At 45.3% G+C, this 21215-nt stretch overlaps 1 protein-coding gene across 6 annotated transcripts in view; it reads left to right on the top strand.

Moving 5' to 3' along the window:
* FUT8 (fucosyltransferase 8) overlaps positions 1-12950 on the top strand; it is a 392751-nt gene extending 379801 nt beyond the window's left edge. For all 6 annotated transcript variants that reach the window (XM_038765688.1, XM_038765691.1, XM_038765685.1 and 3 more), the window contains 2 exons: positions 3756-3906; positions 11846-12950. In XM_038765688.1, the coding sequence (XP_038621616.1) occupies positions 3756-3906; positions 11846-12163 (469 nt within the window). In that variant the 3' untranslated portion in view covers positions 12164-12950. The remainder of the gene's footprint in view (positions 1-3755; positions 3907-11845) is intronic.
* Positions 12951-21215: the final 8265 nt, after the last annotated feature.

Genomic DNA, 21215 nt, shown 5'->3' with positions numbered 1-21215 from the left:
ACAAATTATTGGCAACCACATGGGGTTCAGTAATGGAGGCCCAGCTGTGGTTGGTGAAAAATTAGAAAAGGCAAAAATGAATTTAAGGTATGTGGAGTGCTGCCTAAGCTTGCTTCTGGCTTTTCCATTTTCTAGACAGGCCCATTTATCATCTCGCCATTGCCTTCTCTGGCGAAAATCCACAGATAAAACCAATAAATCTATCAATCAATCAATGTGAACAAAGGCCATTTCACTCTCTTCTCTTCTCTATAGCCACTCAGAGCTAATGAATTTTTGTGGGGCCTTCCCCCCACTCCCTGTGTGAGGCTTGAGGTCTTTACAGCATGTTATTTATCAATCAATCAATCAATCAATCAATCATATTTATTGAGTGCTTACTATGTGCAGAGCACTGTACTAAGCGCTTGGGAAGTACAAATTGGCAACACATAGAGACAGTCCCTACCCAACAGTGGGCTCACAGTCTAAAAGGGGGAGACAGAGAACAGAACCAAACATACCAACAAAATAAAATAAATAGGATAGAAATGTACAAGTAAAATAAATAAATAAATAAATAGAGTAATAAATATGTACAACCATATATACATATATACAGGTGCTGTGGGGGAAGGGAAGGAGGTAAGATGGGGGGGGATGGAGAGGGGGACGAGGGGGAGAGGAAGGAAGGGGCTCAGTCTGGGAAGGCCTCCTGGAGGAGGTGAGCTCTCAGCAGGGCCTTGAAGGGAGGAAGAGAGCTAGCTTGGCAGAGGGGCAGAGGGAGGGCATTCCAGGCCCGGGGGATGACGTGGGCCGGGCGTCGACGGCGGGACAGGCGAGAACGAGGTACAGTGAGGAGATTAGCGGTGGAGGAGCGGAGGTTGCGGGCTGGGCAGTAGAAGGAGAGAAGGGAGGTGAGGTAGGAGGGGGCGAGGTGATGGAGAGCCTTGAAGCCCAGGGTGAGGAGTTTCTGCCTGATGCGCAGATTGATTGGTAGCCACTGGAGATTTTTGAGGAGGGGAGTAATATGCCCAGAGCGTTTCTGGACAAAGATAATCCGGGCAGCAGCATGAAGTATGGATTGAAGTGGAGAGAGACACGAGGATGGGAGATCAGAGAGAAGGCTGGTACAGTAGTCCAGACGGGATAGGATGAGAGCTTGAATGAGCAGGGTAGCAGTTTGGATGGAGAGGAAAGGGCGGATCTTGGCAATGTTGCGGAGCTGAGACCGGCAGGTTTTGGTGACAGCTTGGATGTGAGGGGTGAATGAGTATTTATGATGGTATTGGAGCAATCTCCCCATTTTATCTGATTAGCACCTGGTGAGGAGCCCTCCCTGCATTCCTACACTGGCTACTCAAGATGGAAAGGAGGAGAATTTGGAAGTGGGAGTGAGGAGAGAAGAGGAGGTTGGAGCTCAGAGAAGGTCATTTGTGATGGATGCTATCTGGTAGTAGTGAAGCAGCATGGCTCAGTGGAAAGAGGATGGGCTTTGGAGTCAGAGGTCATGGGTTCAAATCCCAGCTCCGCCAAATTGTCAGCTGTGTGACTGGGCAAGTCACTTAACTTCTCTGTGCCTAAATTACCTCATCTGTAAAATGGGGATTAAGACTGTGAGCCCCTCGTGGGACAACCCGATCACCTTGTAACCTTCCCAGCACTTAGAACAGTGCTTTGCACATAGTAAGCACTTAATAAATGCCATCATCATTATTATTATTATTAGTGAGGTTGTCAGGAGTTAGAATACATAGGAGATAATAACAGAGTTGCTGAGCAGAATAGAAGGCAGAATAATTGGTGCAGGCCAAAGTCAAGACGAAGTCACAGAAGCCTGGTTTCTGGAGTTTTGCCAACAACACTCAGCTACTGGAGTCCAGGAGCCAGTGGAGGAAATTGACTGCTGGGGTGATCCAGGGCCAGAGGTCAGTGGTGCAACAGCAGTGGAGGGACCAGAGGGACGAGTTGAACCAAGAGGGCAGTGTTCAAGATGTGGCCTTTGCATATAGGGATGGCAGCTTCGTTAATCCAGTCACTAGGGCTCACGATAGGACTATGGTTGTGTAACTGGGAGAGAGGAGTCAGAATCATTAAGTATTCATTATTGGAAGGGACTCCTGCCTCACATTTTACACTTCCTTATGTTCCCAAGCTTCTGGTGAGAATGTGGATAATGAGAAATTAAAATGAGTGGTAGATAAGAACGAAGACCTAAAATGACTCCCAGGCTTTGCAGTTAGGAAACAGGGAGAATAGTGATGTGTTAATGGTGTGGGAAAGCCAGTATGCTGTCGGAGTATAAGAGGGAAGTGTTATGACTGAAATGATGGCACAGCATCCAAATGATGACATCCAGGAAAATACAAGGAAGATGGGAAGGCCAAGGCTGGAGATGCAGATATGGGGATCATATCTGTGTAGAAGTAATCTTTGAATCCAAGCAGATGGTTCTGCTCCCAAGAGGGGGGAATAAAAAACAAAAGAACAAAGAGCCAAGGATTGAGCTGTGATGGTTGCACACAGCCACGCAGCCTGGAGTTCTCCTCTCTTTGGGATGCCAAGATCTGTTGTGGTTGGCTTGAGGGCCAGAGCTACTGTCATTCCCCCCCAAGACACTGTGGGAATCAAGATAGTCTCCCCTGCCCCTCCCCCACAACCCACCAAGAGCAAAGGGAGCAAAAAGTCACAGCCATGTGGCTTTGTCTCCCTGCCTTTGGGGCTCCCAGTTCCAAGGGCACAACACAAGTTCCAGGACCATTCTTGTAGTCCCTCTCTTCACTGAGCAGTTTCACCCCTGTAGACCTCTATTATAACGTTCTCTCCAGCAGCTGCCCAGAGCAGTGGGGTGCCTGAGGACTGTGTCCTTCAGTTGTTGATTTCAATCTCAGTCTTCCAACTGTTGAACTCTGACTTGTTTTGCTTGTTGATCAGTTTATATTTTTCTTGTTTTAGGAGTCAGTCCTGCCCATTTAATGATGAGCCCTTTTGGGTGTGAGGGACTGTTTATGAACTAATTTCAGGCCATCACTCTGGTTTTTAATACAGGGCATGTTAAAAGCACTTAATACAGGTCAATAATGATAGTACTAATAAACCTACTAACAATAGTCAAAATGAAGAGCAAGAAAAGAAAAAATAAACAAATTTCAATAAATTGCTTTGAATGTTTGTTGAGTCAGAATTTCTCTGTTTGCAAGCAATGAATGAGCAGTGAATTAATTAAGAACCTTGGGCCTTTCCACAGCTTTTTCAGGTTCTCAGAGTAAATGATTCCTTCAGCTCATGTACGTAATGGGAGAATTGGCTTAAAATGGGCCATTCAGTAAGTCATTCGTATTTATTGAGCACTTAATGTGTGCAGAGCACTATACTAAGCACTGGGGAGAGTACAGTACAACAGTAAACAGACACATTCCCTGCCCACAGTGAGTTTACAGCCTAAGTAGACAGTAATCAAGCTGGTCCACTCAGTGAAAGGATCCATTGAGTGCCAAACTTTAAGCCAAACAGGTAAACCTGTGAAGAGATTGTGGAGAAGATGTGGGGGAAGGGGGTCTCTTCACCATGAATCCTCTCAGGGATTGTCCAATGTTGCTCGGGTCTGAGCTCAGCCGTGGAGTTCCTGCCACTCTGATTCCACTGTTCAAATCAGAACACTTCTTCCCAGCATGGATGATGGACACTCTGCCTGACTCAGGGACGGACTTCTTGTTAAAACCAGGGAGATTTCCAAGCCATCTTGCTCAGCTGCGATTGTTTGTTTGTTTTCTCAGGTATCCAAATTATGAGTTCATCAGTGACAATTCCATATCCTGGTCGGCCGGGCTGCATAATCGATACACTGAAAACTCACTGCGGGGTGTTATCCTGGATATCCACTTCCTCTCCCAGGCAGACTTCCTGGTCTGCACATTCTCTTCCCAGGTAAATTGCCATGGAGCATCTTACATTTCTAGCTACCTGCTGCATTATTTTCATTCCTCCTTGGGGCTAGGAGACTTTGTTTTCTTCAGTTTTCATTGAACGCCACTTTGTGAGTTCAAGTGTGATTTTCTCACAGTTCCGGAATGGTCCTTTTTCACGGAAACATGAAAGAGATTCGTAAAACAGCTGTTTGAGAGCCTTGAACGTTTAGGTATTTGTGGGCAATAGTTTAACGCCTCCTACCAAAGCCAGTCACTGGAGTTGTTGAAAGCACTTGGCTTGTTCACAAGCATTAAACAGAAACAGAAAGCAATTAACATTGCTTAATACTTTCTGATTTTGCAAAGAGCCAATATGGAAGCAGGATTCCTCCCTCCTCACACATCAGTGAACTGTTACTAAGAGGTTTTAACCATCCAGCCATCAGACATACTCAATTGCCCTGCAGTTACTCATTTTATCTTGGTTCTTATCATTCCTCTTCAAGGTCAATTACGTTTTCACCAGGCAAGAAACTGTACAGTTAATTTAAGCAGCCCTCACAATCGCCCATTGAGTCTGGTCTTTGCAGATAATTGTATACCATGGGGTTGTTTGGTTGAGTGGCCCAATCAAGCTCGTGTGTACATTGGGAATTTAAATGGAGCCTTAATTATGTGGGTTTCGCTCTATTCCGTCGCATGCAGTGAGCTCCTCTCCGAAGGGTTGTACTTCCGAAACAGGAAGCCAAATCTTTATTTTTTTTTTTCTTATGGGGCTGAGGTTCCATCCTCTCTGGGAGTGTGAGGCAAGGGACCAGGCATTGTTTTGTTTTGTTTAATAACAATGTATTTGGTAGAGTGCTCAGCACAGAATAAGTGCTCAACAAATACCATTGATTGATAGTGTGATGAAAATGCGCCAGGACAAAGTAAAGAGGCCCCACAGGGCCACCCCTGGAATGAGCAGCCTGGAGTTCACCTCCAGATAGCCCCGAGGGGTAGAGAAGGTGAGCACTCTGTAGTCTTTCCGCTAGCAACCATTCTGCAAGGAAATGCCCAGGAATCAACTTTTGAATCTCTGTGACAAGCCCCAGCTCTCCTAACCTCTTATGGCTCTGCTCTGTTGGCTGCCAGCAAGGACAGACAGCATCCCTGTGTCCTAGGCCAGGCCTCCTGTCCCACATAGACCAGCGTGAGGGGTGCAGTGGCCTCTTTCCAGCACACCTGATCAGGGGCCCCAGGCTAGGCAGACTTCTTTCTGTCATTCCACACACTTCATCTGTACCATTCCTGAGGGTTCATCCTGGGGAGAAAGAGGAAGAAAAAGGCCTTCCTCAGTGGAGGGTCTTGGGAGCAATGTGGTCTAGTGGAAAGAGCACAGGTTAAGGAGACAGAGGATCGGGGTAAGCATCCCTGCACCATTGTGGTTCAGGCCTGCTGTGTGTGACATTGGTGGGCAAATCATTTAACTTCACTGTGCCTAAGTGTCCTTGTCAGTAAAATGGCAGCTATCCTTCCTCCCCCTTGGACTGGGAGCCCCAGGTGAGCCAGGGACATAACACATTGATTATTATTGTTATTATTATTATTACAGCCAGGTGTGAAGAATAAAATACAACAATTCTCTCCCTGTTCTCACTTTCAACCAGTCGGACATTTTGAATTTCTATAGACTTTCTCCCAGAGCTTAAGGCAGGCCGAAGGCATAAGAGAATATTCTTCCTGTGTTTCTGTTCTGTTTGAATCTTAAAATAGCCCAGTTATCCAAATTCATGTGCACAGCAGCAGCCAGGAGGTTCAGAGAATGGGTGTATTACTGCATGGATCAGTAATTCTTACAAGTGAAGGCAGCACTCCCGTTGATGTTAAGAGAACTAGGGAAGTTAGCCCATCTGGGGCAGAAAGCTCTGTTCCAACCAGAAAAGAGTATCTCTCTAATTCAACCGGACCTCAGCACTTCCGAGGGCTTTAAAGGGCAAGTGAAATTCTGACAGCCACCTAACATAGCATGTTGGCCACTGGAATAGATCATTCAGTTCCTCATCCACATCTTCACCCTGGAAACGTTTGCTTTGCTTCCTGTCATTTTGTCTTGAACGCTGCCAAATGTTTCACTCTTGAGATCTCATCACAGGTAGCAGTCAATTGTGTTCATTGAGCACTTACTGTGTGCACAGCACTGTACTAAATGCCTGAGGGAGTACAATATAACAATTTTACAGACACAGTCCAGCCCAAAACAAGCTTACAGTCTTGCACATGGTTGGAAACTAGTATTTGTTTCAGCTCATTTGTACAGCATTGTTGTTCATTTGGGGACATTCATAAAGCAAATGCTCTGAGCTGGAAGACAAGCCCTCTAGAGGACAGAGAGAGAAAGAGAGAGAGAGAGAGAGAGAGAGAGAGAGAGAGAGAGAGAGAGAGAGTGTGTGTGTTGGAGCACCACAAAAAGATTTTTCCCACAATATTTAATCTTTCTTCAGGGTGAGTCATGTAGGTGGCTTAACCACAGTGCTTCACTCCCCTTGAGTCCAAACTGGAAAATGAACAAATTTGACTCCCTAGATTCTCCATTATGAAGGGGAGAGTAATGCCAGTAACCCCAAATGCCACTTACCCATGTGCAAGGCAACAGCTTTTGGCTACCTTTGAACATCACTGCACATGAAGAAAGCCAATTTCATACCAAGTCTGCAGGCCCTTTTGAGAGTGGACCCTAGACTGTAAGCTCATTGTGGGCAGGGAGTGTCTTTATGTTGTTACACTGTACTCTCCCAAGTGCTTAGTACAGTGTACTGCACACAGTAAGTCCTCCATACAGACAGTTGGTTGCTTGGTCCCATCCTCATGTGGGTGTGAAGATTGGATGCTCCTTGACCACTCAGCCCCTTCGTAACTGTGGTCCACTCCCTCCTCTTGCTTTCTTTCCACTTGTCAACTGTGATGTTGGGCAAGTCACCTAACTTCCCTGTGCCTCAGTTACCTCATCTGTAAAATGGGGATTAAGACTGTGAGCCTCACATGGGGCATCCTGATTACCTTGTATCTACCCCAGCACTTAGAACAGTGTTTGGCATATAGTAAGCACTTAAAAATACCATAATGATTAATTATTATTATTTGTTTGACCAGAACTAGACCAAGGTCTTTGAAGCAGTCGACTCCTTGGCGGAAAGGGGCTGTGGAAGGCAAAGCGTTATTCTGATCATGGCCTTTTGTGGTTATTATTCTTGGCCCTTTTATTTGGTGCTTCTTGGAGTCACGTTATTTGTGCTAGGAGCAGCTTAGAAAGTGGGAAACCAAAATCCAGAAGATGGTTTAACATGGGAATGATTTACAAATATTTCTTTGAAAAGGACTGAGTGGGTTTGATGAAGCAGCAATCCCATTTCCAAATGCTGTATACAAAATGGCTTCTTTCACAGGCCTTCCTTTCTGCTTACTACATTTGCTTGCAGGGTATGTTATGCTATTAAAATTACTTTCTAACATAGAAATAATCCGAGAAATAACTGAGGGCTAATATTTTGCTTATGCTGATGGCAGTGCGCAAAAAAATCAAAGAAGGTGGTAAGAAACATTGCTCATAAAGATCTGAGGGTCATGGGCTTTTCTCATTATGAGGACCATGATTTTCCAAAACTAATACATAATCAGAGCCAAGCAGAGTATGAATAGAGGAGACATTGTAAACAGAACTCTAACAATAGCTGTGATAATATTAGCAAGAATGTAATTCCATACAACTGCAAAACTACTTCCTCCTGCGATGCATCCCTTCCTCTTTTAGACACAGCACTCTCTGTTGTGTAGTGTAATTCTCAGTCAGTCAATCAATAGTAATTATTGAGCACTGACTATGTGTAGAGCACTATATTAAGCACTTGGGAGAGTGCAGATGCGTTCCCTGCCCCATAATGAACAAATTTCATTATGAATCTGATGTCCACTTGGAAGCCTCTGTAAGGTAGGAGGCAGACCCACATTCCTTTCCAACAGGCAGATTGTCAGCCCTAGAATTTCCACTCATTTGGAGACACTGAAACAGCCCCAAAACCCAAGTATAGGCCAAGGCGGTCACAGTGGGGGCCCAGAGATTGACCCTGGCCATTATTTCCAAGAATAGAAGGAAAGGGCAGTAGTGCTCTGATTTCCAGGTGTCTTTTTCTTCTATGAAAGCAGAAGCCCCGTTCAATTTCATTTCCTTAATCCTGCTATCCCTGGAGGGTAAGAAGACCAGGAGATTCATTCATTCATTCAGTTGTATTTATTGAGTGCTTACTGTGTGCAGAGCACTGAACTAAACACTTGGAAAGTACAATTCGGCAACAGATAGAGACAATCCCTAAACAACGAGCTCACAGTCTAAAACCATCGTCCCTGACTTGCTGCCCCTGGAAGCTGAGACAAAGATGAGGACCATGCACTCCCCAGTGTTCCCAGAAAGCCAGGAGATACTCCAAACCCCAGATTTACCTTCTTCGGCATTTGCTCCAGGGCTCTGCTCATGCCCCCAACTTTCTCCGACTTGTTGGGCAAGCTTTTGGGTGCCCCACTGATCAGGCCAGCCCTTCTTCAAGGGTGAAGTTCAGAGTAGTTGATTTGGGTGCTTTTTTCATTTCTAGGAAATCTAGACCCATATTTGTTTTCTTGTTAGAACTGCAAACCCTCTGAGGGCCGGGAGTGAGTCTTATTTATCCTTTCTTGAACACTCTTCCCTAGTGCCTAGTAAGAGCTCCCATACAGTCAGAATGCAGTGAACATTAGTGAATTCATCATTTGCCTGTATTTTAGCCTTCAATACTTGGCCCCAGTGGAGTTCTGGGAGGGCCGCCATGCCCAGCCAGCAGGGCTACAGTGACACTGTAGTGCTGTCTATAGTGATGGAAAAGTCATGGGAAGGATGGGGTTTGAGTGACAAGATAAGAAGCTCTGTTTTGGACATGTTGAGTTTGAGGTATTGGCAGGACATCCAAATAGAGATATCCTGAAGGCAGGAGGAAATACAAGACTGCAGAGAAGGATAGAGATAAGGACTGGAGAAGTAGATTTGGGAATCATCTGCAAAGAGAAGCCATGAGATCAAATGAATTAGTTCTCCGAGGGAATAGGTGAAAATGGAGACTAGAAGGGGACCCAAAACTGAGCATTGAGGGACTCCCAAAGTTAAGGGACGGGAGGCAGAAGAGGAGCCTAAAAGTAGACTGAGAATGAGTGGCCAGAGACCTAGGAGAACGAGAAGACAACAGTGTCAGTGAAGCCAAAATTAGCTAATGTTTCCAGGAGAAGAGGGTGGTCTACAGTGTCGAAAGCAGCTGAGAGGTCTGGGAAGATTAGTATGGAGTAGAGGCTGTTGGATTTGCCAAGAAGGGGATCACTGGTGACCTTAGAGAGGGTAGTTTCTGTGGAGTAATGGGACCGGAAGCCAGACTGGAGGGGGTCAAGAAGAAAATTGGATTTGCTAGTGTGGGAGAAGGAAAGTATGGGGATAGTTTTCCAAAACCTCTTAGAAGAAAAATATTGCATAGGTTCTAATGGTCAAAGTATTTAGTAAGGGCTTACTGAATGAACAGCACTGCCCTCAGTATTATTGTTAATAATAATCATATTTCAAATATTAGTCATCCATTGTTTCAGGCAGATTAGCATCTAATCTCTGATTAGCTCTGCTGATTAGTTCCATCCTCCATATTGCCAAGGCAATGAATGTAGCAGTGTGGGAAACGCAATCCTTCATGCTCACAAACTCTTTCACCACTGGGAGCTTTCTCACTGTCGTCTAACCATAATGATGGCTATATTATGTGTAGCATCCGACTGACTTCTTGTCACTGATGTAAACCTTAAGGGGTTTGCCTAGAAATGTTTTTTCCCAAAAGCCCACATTCTCTCCCAAGGTGGGGGCAAAATCCAAACCCCTTTGGGAATTGTTTTTTTTAATGACATAAAGCAAGCTGATGGCGACATTACACCTAGAATCTAAGGCTCATGCCCCACTATCAATCAGTCAGTGGTATTTATTGAGCGCTTACTATGTGCACAGCACTGAGTTAAGCACTTTGAAGAGTTCAACAAAACAGAATTAGCAGACATGTTCCCTGCCCATAACGAGCTTACAGTATAGAGAAAAGATAGGATTGGAGCATTTCTCCACTAATGGACTCTGACATTTTTTAAGGGATTTGTTAAGCGCTTGTTATATGGTTGGACCAGTCCATGCCCCACATGGGGCTCACAGTCTTAATTCCCATTTTGCAGAGGAGGTAACTGAGGTCCAGAGAATTGAAGTGACTTTTTTATGGCATTTATTAAGCGCATACTATGTGCAAAGCACTGTTCTAAGGGCTGGGGAGGTTACAGGGTGATCAGGTTGTCCCACGGGGGGCTCACAGTCTTAATCCCCATTTTACAGATGAGGTAACTGAGGCACAGAGAAGTTAAGTGACTTGCCCAAAGTCACACAGCTGACAGTTGGCAGAGCCAGGATTTGAACCCATGACCCGATCACCTCTGCTTCCCAGACTGAGCCCCTTCCTTCCTCTCCCCCTCGTCCCCCTCTCCATCCCCCCATCTTACCTCCTTCCCTTCCCCACAGCACCTGTATATATGTATATATGGTTGTACATAGTTATTACTCTATTTATTTATTTATTTATTTATTTTACTTGTACATTTCTATCCTATTTATTTTATTTTGTTGGTATGTTTGGTTCTGTTCTCTGTCTCCCCCTTTTAGACTGTGAGCCCACTGTTGGGTAGGGACTGTCTCTATGTGTTGCCAATTTGTACTTCCCAAGCGCTTAGTACAGTGCTCTGCACATAGTAAGCGCTCAATAAATACGATTGATTGATTGATTGATTGACCTCTGACTCCAAAGCCCGTGCTCTTTCCACTGAGCCACGCTGCTTCTCTAGGACACACTTGCCCAAGGCCATGCAGCAGATAAGTGGCGGAGCCCTTATTTCATTCATTCATACATTGTCAGTCGTATTTATTGAGCACTTACTATGTGCAGAACACTGTACTAAGTGTTTGGGAGAGTACAATACAACAATAAATGGACACATTCCCTGCCCACATTGAGCTTACTGTCTAGAGGAAGGGGAGACAGACATTGATATAAATAAATGAATTAAAGATTTGTACCTAGGTGCTGTGAGGCTGGGAATGGGGAAGATCAAAGGGAGCAAGTCAGGGTGACGCAGAAGGGAGTGGGAGAAGAGGAAAGGGAGCTTAGTCAGGGAAGGCCTCTTAGAGGAGATGTGCCTTCAATAAGGCCTTCAAGGGGGAGAGAGTAATTGTCTGTCGGTTTTGAAGAGGGAGGGCGTTCCAGGCCAGAGGCAGGATGTGGGCGAGGGGTCAGTGGCAAGATAGACGAAATCAAGGCACAGTGAGAAAGTTAGCATTAGAGGAGCAAAGTGTGTGGGCTGGGTTGTAGTAGGAGAGTAGCGAGATGAGGAAGGAGGGGGCAAGGTGATTGAGGGCTTTGAAGCCAATTGTGAGGGGTTTTTGTTTGATGTGGAGGTGGATGGACAACCACTGGGGTTATTTGAGGAGTAAGGAAAGATGTCCTTAACTTTTTTTTTTTTTTTTTGAAAACTAATCCAGGCATCATAGTGAAGCATAGACTACTGTGGGGAGAGACAGGAGGCTGGGAGGTCAACGAGGTGGCTGATGCAGTAATCCAGGAGGGATAGGATGAGCGATTGTATTAATGTGGTTGCAGTTTGGATGGAGAGGAAAGGGCAGATTTTAGTGATGTTGTGAAGGTGGGACTGACAGGATTTAGTGATGGATTGAATGTGTCGGGTTAGAACCCAGGTCCTTTTGACTCCCACGACCATGTTCTATCACGCTGCTTCTCAGTTTCCCTGAAGTCCCTGAACTGGGCCTGGGGTGTTAAAGTTTTTGGCAGGGAGAAGTCCTGGGCACTGACTGCTTGTTTCTCTCTTCCAAGGTGTGCCGAGTGGCTTATGAAATCATGCAGACCCTGCATCCAGATGCCTCTGCCTCCTTCCATTCTTTGGATGACATTTACTATTTCGGAGGGCAGAATGCCCACAACCAAGTTGCCATTTACCCTCACCACCCACAAACTGCTGATGAAATCCCCATGGAGCCCGGAGACGTCATTGGTGTGGCTGGAAACCACTGGGATGGCTATTCCAAAGGCATCAATAGGAAGTTGGGAAGAACAGGCCTTTATCCATCCTACAAAGTCAAAGAGAAAATAGAGACGGTCAAGTATCCTACATATCCAGAGGCAGAAAAATAGAGCCCAGAGGAGGGTGAGACAGGCGCAGAAGTCAGCTCCAACTGGTTTGAGCCAAGCGGTGTCCAAAGTGAGCTTGAATGGGCTTTGACTTCTTGTTTGAACCATATGGCTGGGCAACCAAAAGCCTTTGGCACTGAGACTGGATCAGCAGTTTGGAACATATGGACCATCTAGTACTGGAATTTCTGCTTAATGAACGTGTTCTCTTTAAAGTGCTTGGACCCATGCACAGAACCAGTAAGCCTACTCCCCAGGTGTCGTGCAAAAACAGTCGTTTTCTAACTGTCTCTTCTTTCAAGACATGTCCCCATGATTAGTCCTTAAGTGATCATTGCCTTCGATATCTCTGTCATGAATTGACTGCAATCCTCAGACTTTTTAAACACTGCCATATTGTGTAATTGGAGTGAAATGAACATATTTTATGTATGTGGAATTTCAGACGTGGTGCCTACAATTAAGAGATGCGTCTGGAACGACTCAGAAGATCCAAATTCAGCTCCTGAGCTGGATAGAGTTGATAGTTAACTGATGGTATCATGACCACTGTGCTTATTACTCCAACCAACAGACTCAGAAGTGTTTGTGGGGGAGGGCGTTGATGTTTTTTTTAATTACATTGATTTGGTCAACTTACCATTAATAAATGAAGGTCACATCAGAAAATAAAATACTCACTGTTAGGAACTTTTGTAAAAAAAAAAAAACAATGTCGTAAACAGGATCTTTAGTACTTAATGTTTCTGGACATTGTCTTTGATAACAAAAAATAAATTTAAAAAATATAGGCATTTCGTAAAGTGTATTAAATTTCTGGTGATGGGAAGGAATGGCGGGTCACAGTGCCAGAGAGGAAAGAATCTTCATCTCTTCCCTCACTTCCACAGTCTTTGGGGCCATCTTGTTGAGCAATGAGATGGGCCTGCTCGTGGCCTGAAGGAGATTTCAGTCTGGCGTGTGAAGTACAAGATTACTTAGCGACTTTTGCTGAGAAAGGAGATTCACAGAAAAGGGGACAAGAATAAGAGTGGTTCAGATTTTTTTAGCAAGAAAAATGGTGCTTATTTTCCAGATCTCAGTTAAAACCGTACTTGTAATGCAGTGCTCTCTGATAACTGCTCTCTGTGCTGTGCTGATCCTGGCATTTTGTAGAAGTCATAAAAGAATCTAAAAAAGTAAGCAACTAGAATGATCAGATAGATAGCACCACATCTGTCTGGGGACAGACTGCAAAGATTAGAGCTCTTCAACCCAGTAACACAAGGCTGAGAGGGGTCATGAGTGAAGCCCATAAAATAATGAGGTTTGTGGACAAGGGCGACATGGAATTGTTGTTTTACGTATCCTACAATACTAGGATTGGACTGAGCCTCACATGGGAGGGGACTGTGTCCAACGTGATTATCTTCTATCCCCTCCAGTGCTTAGTACAGTGTTTGGCCCAGAGTTTGCACTTAACCAACACCTCAATTATTATTATCACTAGAGAGCATTCATTGAAGGTAAAGAGGTGAGCCTATGGATTTAGTTGGACAGGCAGAAAGTATCAGTGGATTTGGGTAAATCAATGGATGAAAGATAATTCAATCTCTGGAGGGAAATTTAGGAATAGTAGAAGTTCAAGAAGGGTTTAGTGCTTCATGGATAATAGGCCATGATGGATTGTTAGAAGAAAGAAAAAGTTAGTTAGAAAGTACATTCCCGGCCAAGAGAATGGAGATCAAGAAGCATAAACATCATCCAGTGGTGGGTTTCTTTTTTTTTATGGTATTTGTTAAGCACTTACTATGTGCCAGGCACTGTACAGATCCCTTGGCAGAGATCAAATGGAAAGGATGGGTATACATTGGTACACCTAGCTCTACAAACATGCTTCTATCCATCAAGGGGAATAGCTCTTCAGGGCAGAAATGCCAACCAGCTTCAGATGTGCTCTAATGTACTTTCACTATTGTCTTGGTGCAAATAAATGTTGGTGGAGATCACAAAACTCCAGTTGCTCTGAAGAAATTCTGGATTTGTATTATTTCACCAACTGCTACCTTTTACGGTCCTACTAGTAACTAATTATGATTTGAATTTGTATAGTATTCCTTTTATTCAGAAAATTCTTGGGCGTCAGTTTTCTCATTTTATCTTCCAATGGCTAGAGGGGGCAAGCATTATTATCCCCATTGGCAGAAGAGGAAGCTGCATGGCCTAATGGTTAAAACACAGGCCTGGGGGTCAAGAGGGACCTGGGTTCTAATCCTGGCTCTGCCACTTGTCTGTTGTATGATCTTGGGTAAGTCACTTAACTTCTCTGGGCCTTAGTTACCTCATCTGTAAAATGGGGATTAAGACTGTGAGCCCCATGTGGGACAGATTACCTTGTACCTATCCCGGCGCTTAGAACAGTGCTTGGCACAGAGTAAGCGCTTAACAAATACCATTAAAAAAGTAAAGTGGAGTTAAGTGCTTTGCCTAAGATCACACAGCAAGCCAGTGCCAGAGCTGGGATTAGAACAGAGGACTCTTAGAACAGAGGACTCCCGACCCTGATTTCTTCCTTTCTAGTAATAATAATAATGATAATAATAATAATAATAATAATAATAATAATGGTATTTGTTAAGTGCTTACTATGTACAAAGCAGTAGATCATGTGGTCACCCCAATTCAGTGCAGTTGCTATAAACTTCTTATTCCCCCAATCCTGCAAATGAACTGGCATTTATCTCATTTTATAATACTATTATTATTAGTATTCATAATGATTAGAATAGTGTCATTTGTTAAGTGCTCACTATATGCCTACCACTGTAATAATTCTGGGGTAGATACAGTCAATCAGAGCCAAAACAGTCCCTATCCTACATGGAACTCACTGTTAAAGCAGGAGGGAGAACAGGCTTCTTAGACCCACTTCAACAAGACCAAGGCCCAAACATCAGTCCCCCACAATCAAGACCCCAGTTTCCCAGGTAAGGCTGCTCTCTAAGAGATCAAGCTCTCTAGGGATTAGGGAAAAACCACTGGAAAGTCAGGCAACATTGCATTCTTGTCTCCATCAGACCAGAAGATCTGTGATTTTGCATCTGACTCTTGCCATGCATAATCCACCACCTCCAGCTTTCAAGAATCCTCATTTTTATTGTCATCCAATCAAGCCCTGAAATGATACTGCAACCTTTACTGGGTGGTCCCAGGAGTCCAGGAGCAGGAATGGGAGAGAAGGAGGCCCACACAGAAGGTTTTCTTCCTTTGGTTTTTCATTGGCTTTGGGGGATTGAGCAATCAGGGATGCTTCCTTCAGGATGGAGAATTATTCTAGGCATTTTATTCCAAAATGAATGATGGCACAAACTCCTTAGAGTTCAGAAAATTCAAATGGGAAAATCTTAGCTTTCCCCACAGAGTGATAGAGTTGGCTCAGTGGAAAAAGCACTGGCTTTGGAGTCAGAAGTCATGGGTTCAAATCCTGGCTCTGCCAATTGTCAGCTGTTTGACTTTGGGCAAACACTTAACTTCTCTGTGCCTCAGTTACCTCATCTGGAAAATGGGGATTAAGACTGTAAGCCCCCCATGGGACAACCTGATCACCTTGTAACCTCCCCCGTGCTTAGAACAGTGCTTTGCACATAGTAAGTGCTTAAAAAATGCCATTATTATTATTATAGCCTACTTGGCTGAACCCCTATAGCAGGCAGGGCAGGTGCCAGGGTGGAGTGGCTGGGTGGCCCTAAATCAGCCATGACGGGAGGCCCTGAGACTGCAGGCTGAGCCAGGTTGCAGGCCAGCCACCTGGAAACCTCTAGGCTCTGGATGCTGCTGCTACTGCTGCTGTAGAAACTTGTCCCGTGTTTCATAGCAACTCAAATGTGTTCATGCAGCTGGGCCTCTGGTACAAAGTGTGATCTCATCCTTGTGGGGAGTGTGGGTGTGGGGTAGGGATTGTCTCTGTATATTGTCGAATTGTACTTTCCAAGTGCTTAGTACAGTGCTTTGCACACAGTAAGCGCTCAGTAAGTACGATTGAATGAGTGAATGAATGAATGAATAGTATAGTGCTCTGCATACAGTAAGGACTCAAATATGATTGAATGAATGAAAAGGACATCTTTTTATTGAAATTGGGGAAAATCTTAAGGCAAAAACTTGGTGGGTGGAGGATTGGAGGGGCAGAAACTTCTCTTTTCTCCTGCCTCCTCTCCTCTCCTTACCCTTGACTGGCCCAGGGATGGATGGAGCAGCTAAAAGCAGGTTATCCAGCCCCAGAGTCCAGCAGAATGGGGAAAGAATCAGGTGGAAAGAAGAGAACAAGGAAGATGAAAGAGTCAAGGTATGTACTCTCTGCTGAAATACTCCTTGCATCATCTTCCTCTCCACTCCCCACGCCCCCCAGGCCAACTGCAAGACAGGCCAGCTGTGTCAGAGCAGATGCCACCTGGGAAGGGGGTAGCAGAGAATGGCAGGACCTGCCTCAGTAATAATTGCAGAATTTCAATTGTGCAATTGTGCCAAGCACTGACTAAGCACTGAGATAGATAGAAGTTAATCAGATCAGACACATTTCCTGTCCCACATGGGGCTCATAGTCCAGGTAGGACGGAGAGCCAATATTTTATCAGCAAAGGGCTTAGACCTGGCTAGACCCAGACCCCACCAGGGATTGCTCAGTCCAAGTCTCACTGAGAACTGCAATGAGGGGCAGCGGGAGGTCCAGTTCCAGAGGGACAGCCTGGTCATCCTTCTGGCTTCTCCTGAACCCTGGGAGTGAAAACCCTCGCTGGCGACCCCCAAGCCCTCCCAGCATCAGTTCTGTATCAGCACAGGGCCAGCCCAGGCGATCCTAGTTTCATAGCAACTTGGCAGTGTGTGTGCAGCTGGGCCATTGTTCTGAAAGCATGTGGACCAAGAATCAATCGATGGTAATTATTGATCTCTTATTGTGCACAGAACATTGGACTAAGCACTTGGGAGAGTACAATATTGTTGGGAGACATGATCCCTGTGCTCAAGAAGCTTACAGTCTAGTAGGGGAGAAAGACATTAAAGTTAATTACAGGTGATACAAAGGTAAGTACGTAAGCGCTATGAAGGTGGAGGGGAAGACCGAAGTGCATGGGATGATGCAGAAGGGAAGGAAAATGGGGAGATGAGAGGAAAATTTAATGGAAGAGATATGATTATAGTAAGGCTTTCAAGATGGGGAGAATGGTGGTCTGGTGGATATAAAGGAGGATGGAATTTCAAGAAGGAGGGAAGGCAAGGGCAAGGAGTTGACAGCAACAGAGATGATGAAACCCAGTGGGTAGGTTGGTGCCAGAAGAATGAAGTGTGCAGGCTGGGTTGCGGCGGGGGAGGAGCAAGGATTAGATAGGATGGGGAAAGTTGATTGAGTGCTTTAAGCCCTATAAGGATGAGTTTCTGTTTGATGCAGAAATGGATGGGCAGCCATTGGAAGTTTTTGAGGAGGGGGGAAATCTGGGCAGAATGATTTTTTAGGAAAATGTCCCAGACATGGCCAGGCACTTACAGGTAGGCTGTGTGGACTGGAGGGGGAAAGGCTGAAGGCAGGGAGGTCAATAAGGAAGTTGATACATAGTTTTGGTTTTTTTTGTTTTGTTTTGTTTTGTTTTCTAGTGGTATTTGTTAAGCACTTACTGTGTGCTCGCAAGGACTTCACAACCTCATGATAAGCCAAGACAACTCACTGACAGACTTGGGAGCAGGAAAAATTACAACACTGCAGCCATTGACAGTAGGCCTATGGCAGGGTTAAGTACATGAATTTTTTTAATGGTATTTGTTAAGTGCTTACTATGGGTCAAGCACTGTTCTGAATGCTGGGGTAGATACAAATCAGTCAGTCCAGATATGGGTTTATCCCAAATGAGGCTCACAGTTAAGTAGGAGGAAGAACAGTTATTGAGTTGCCACTGTACAGTTGAGGAAACTGAGGCACAGAGAAGTTAAGTGATTTGCCCAGAGTCACACAGCAGTCAGGTGGCAGAGCTAGGATTAGAGCCCAGGTCCTCTGGCTCCCAAGCCAGTGCTTCATTCATTAGGCCACACTTGCTCCTCAGTGAATAAGTGAAAATAAGTATAAATTGATATCTACAGCAATGATGAGGAGCAATGATCAAAGATAAGCTCTCAGGGCAGTGATTGGATTCACAAGACTTGGGGGGATGGATGTTAATTGAGGATGTCCTCATTTACATTGTGATTCTCATACTGGGGTAGGGATCAGTTCTAATGTGTTTACCTCTGCTCGCCCCAGCGCTTAGCACAGGGCTCCAAACATGTATGTTTGGTATTACTACTTCCAAAAAGTTTCCAGGACAAGTGTCACTCAATTAAGAGTATGTGACAGGAGAGACCTATCCAGACCCAAGAGTTTTCCCTTCCAAGAAGCCTCGTGCCCTACCCAGCTCTCCCTGAGCCTTCTTCCTCCCCAGGAACAAGCACCACAGTTGCCTCCTTCCTCGTGTCCTTCAGTCTTTTCATTGAGACTTCAGGGGCCTGGAACCGCTGACCATACAACAACCCAATCCAATCCGCACACTCCGTTCCAACGCCAACCTACTCTCACTACCTTGAGCTCATCTCACCCGCCATTGACCCTTTGCCCACGTCCTCGCTCTGTCCTGGAACTCCCTCGCCCTTCATATCCGAGAGTCCACCACTCTCCCCATCTTTGAAACCTTCCTAAAATCACATCTCCTCACCCTCGGCTTCAAGGCTGTCCATCACCTTGCCCCCTCCTACCTCACCTCCCTTCTCTCCTTCTACAGCCCAGCCTGCACCCTCCGCTCCTCTGCCCCTAATCTCCTCACCGTGCCTCGTTCTCGCCTGTCCTGCCGTCGACCCCCGGCCCACGTCATCCCCCTGGCCTGGAATGCCCTCCCTCCGCACATCCGCCAAGCTAGCTCTCTTCATCCCTTCAAAGCCCTACTGAGAGCTCACCTCCTCCAGGAGGCCTTCCCAGACTGAGCCCCCTCCTTCCTCTCCCCCCTCCTCCCCCTCCCTCCCACCTTACCTCCTTCCCCTCCCCACAGCACCTGTATATATGTATATATGTTTGTACGTATTTATTACTCTATTTTATTTGTACATGTTTATTCTATTTTTTTTATTTTGTTAATATGTTTTGTTTCGTTCTCTGTCTCTCCCTTCTAGACTGTGAGCCCACTGTTGGGTAGGGACCATCTGTAAATGTTGCCAACTTGTACTTCCCAAGTGCTTAGTACAGTGCTCTGCACACAGTAAGCGCTCAATAAATTTGAATGAATGAATGAATGAATGAATCTCCTCGAAGATGCCTTACCTGACCAAGACCTCATTTCCCCTATCTGCCCTCCCTTCTGTGTCAACTACACACTGGACATGTACCCCTTCAGCACTTCGATGTTCCCCCCAGCCCCACAGCATTTATGTAAATATTCTTATTCTCTACAACTTCCCCTATCCATAATTCACTTCAATGTCTGTCACACAGCAGACAAGTGGCAGAGCTGGGATTAGAATCCAGGCTTGTCTGACTCCCAGGCCTGGGCTCTCTCCTCTGGGCCATGATGCTTCTCGTGTTAAGTGCTTTGTTAATCACTTTCCATGTTCCAAGTGCTGGAGCAGTTACAAGGCGATTAGGTCAGACACAATCTCTGTCTAATGTGGAGGAAGAACAGGTATTGAATCTCCATTTCACAAATGAGAAAGCTGAGGCACAGAGCAGTTAGGTGACCATCCCAAGGTCACACAGCAGGCAAGCAGCAGAGGACCCGGGTCTCCTGACTCCCTAGGCCCACACTCTTCCCACAGGCTTTCGCTGTTTCCTGGGTCAGTGAGGTTCCATCCTCCTGGCCAATCAAATCCATTTCCCAGCAGTGCCCTTTCTCCGGGAGATGGTGGTTTGGGAGCTATTGGCAGCCTAATATCGTTCCCCCTGGATGGAGGTTTGATGCTAGGGAATAATAATAATAATGATGATGGCATTTATTAAGTACTTACTATGTGCAAAGCACTGTTCTAAGCACTGGGGAAGTTACAAGATGATCAGGTTGTCCCACGGGGGGCTCACAGTCTTAATCCCCATTTTACAGATGAGGTAACTGAGGCCCAGAGAAGCTAAGTGACTTGCCCAAAGTCACAGCTGACAATTGGCAGAGCCGGGATTTGAACCCATGACCTCTGACTCCAAAGCCCATGATCTTTCCACTGAGCCACACTGCTTCTCTGCATTGTAGGCAGATCGTAGGAATGCAGGCATCGTATCTTTAATGACCTTCTTAATGGGGAAGGGAATCAAAAGCATTTGAGATCTGAGCCCCAACCATCACTCTCCATTCCAGAAACCCCATTCCAGAAGTAAACGGACTTGCCCAAGGTCACACAGCAGCGCCAGGATTAGAACCCTGCTCCTTCAGACTCCCAGGCCCATGCTTTATCCACTATCCACTCTGTTGTATCATACTCACCCAAGTGCTTAGTACCGTGCTCTGCACACGGAAAGAGCTCAATAAGTACAATGAATACAATTGACTGATTGATACACATTCCCACCAATTCTCAGTGGAGTCAGCCATGATGGAAAAAAAGCAACAGACTTTCTCTTCTTCCTCCTGGATGCGTGAATGGGTGTTTTGCTGAGGTTGGGGGTAGTTACTCGTCTCATGGTCTCAGATTTGCATAGGGATCACAGTTCCAGGCATGATCTGCTGGAAGTGCAATAAAGTACAGAATGGGGATTTCATCTGCGAAGTGTGGATTTTTCTCCTGTTCTCCTGTTCTTCATCCTTCTTACTGTGTGAGCACCAAGTCAGACCCTATTGTCTTGTATCTACCATGCACTTAATACAGTGCTTGACATATAGTAAGTACTTAACAATTACCATTATTATTATCCTTATTATTGTTATTGTTATTATTATTATTATTATCATTATCATCATCATCATTTAGGTGCTGCTGCCATTCCTGATCCCTGTCATAACATATGGCAGAGTGGAACAGCTCCAGAAACTGGGGTCCCTTATCCTGTGAGGGCAGGCAGAAGGCTGGTGTTTTCTGT

The sequence above is a fragment of the Tachyglossus aculeatus genome, chromosome 23 (assembly GCF_015852505.1).
Source record: "Tachyglossus aculeatus isolate mTacAcu1 chromosome 23, mTacAcu1.pri, whole genome shotgun sequence".
In the NCBI taxonomy this organism is placed as follows: domain Eukaryota; kingdom Metazoa; phylum Chordata; class Mammalia; order Monotremata; family Tachyglossidae; genus Tachyglossus; species Tachyglossus aculeatus.
The sequence above is the reverse complement of the archived record's forward strand: the minus strand, read 5'-3'. Positions and strand labels throughout refer to the sequence as shown.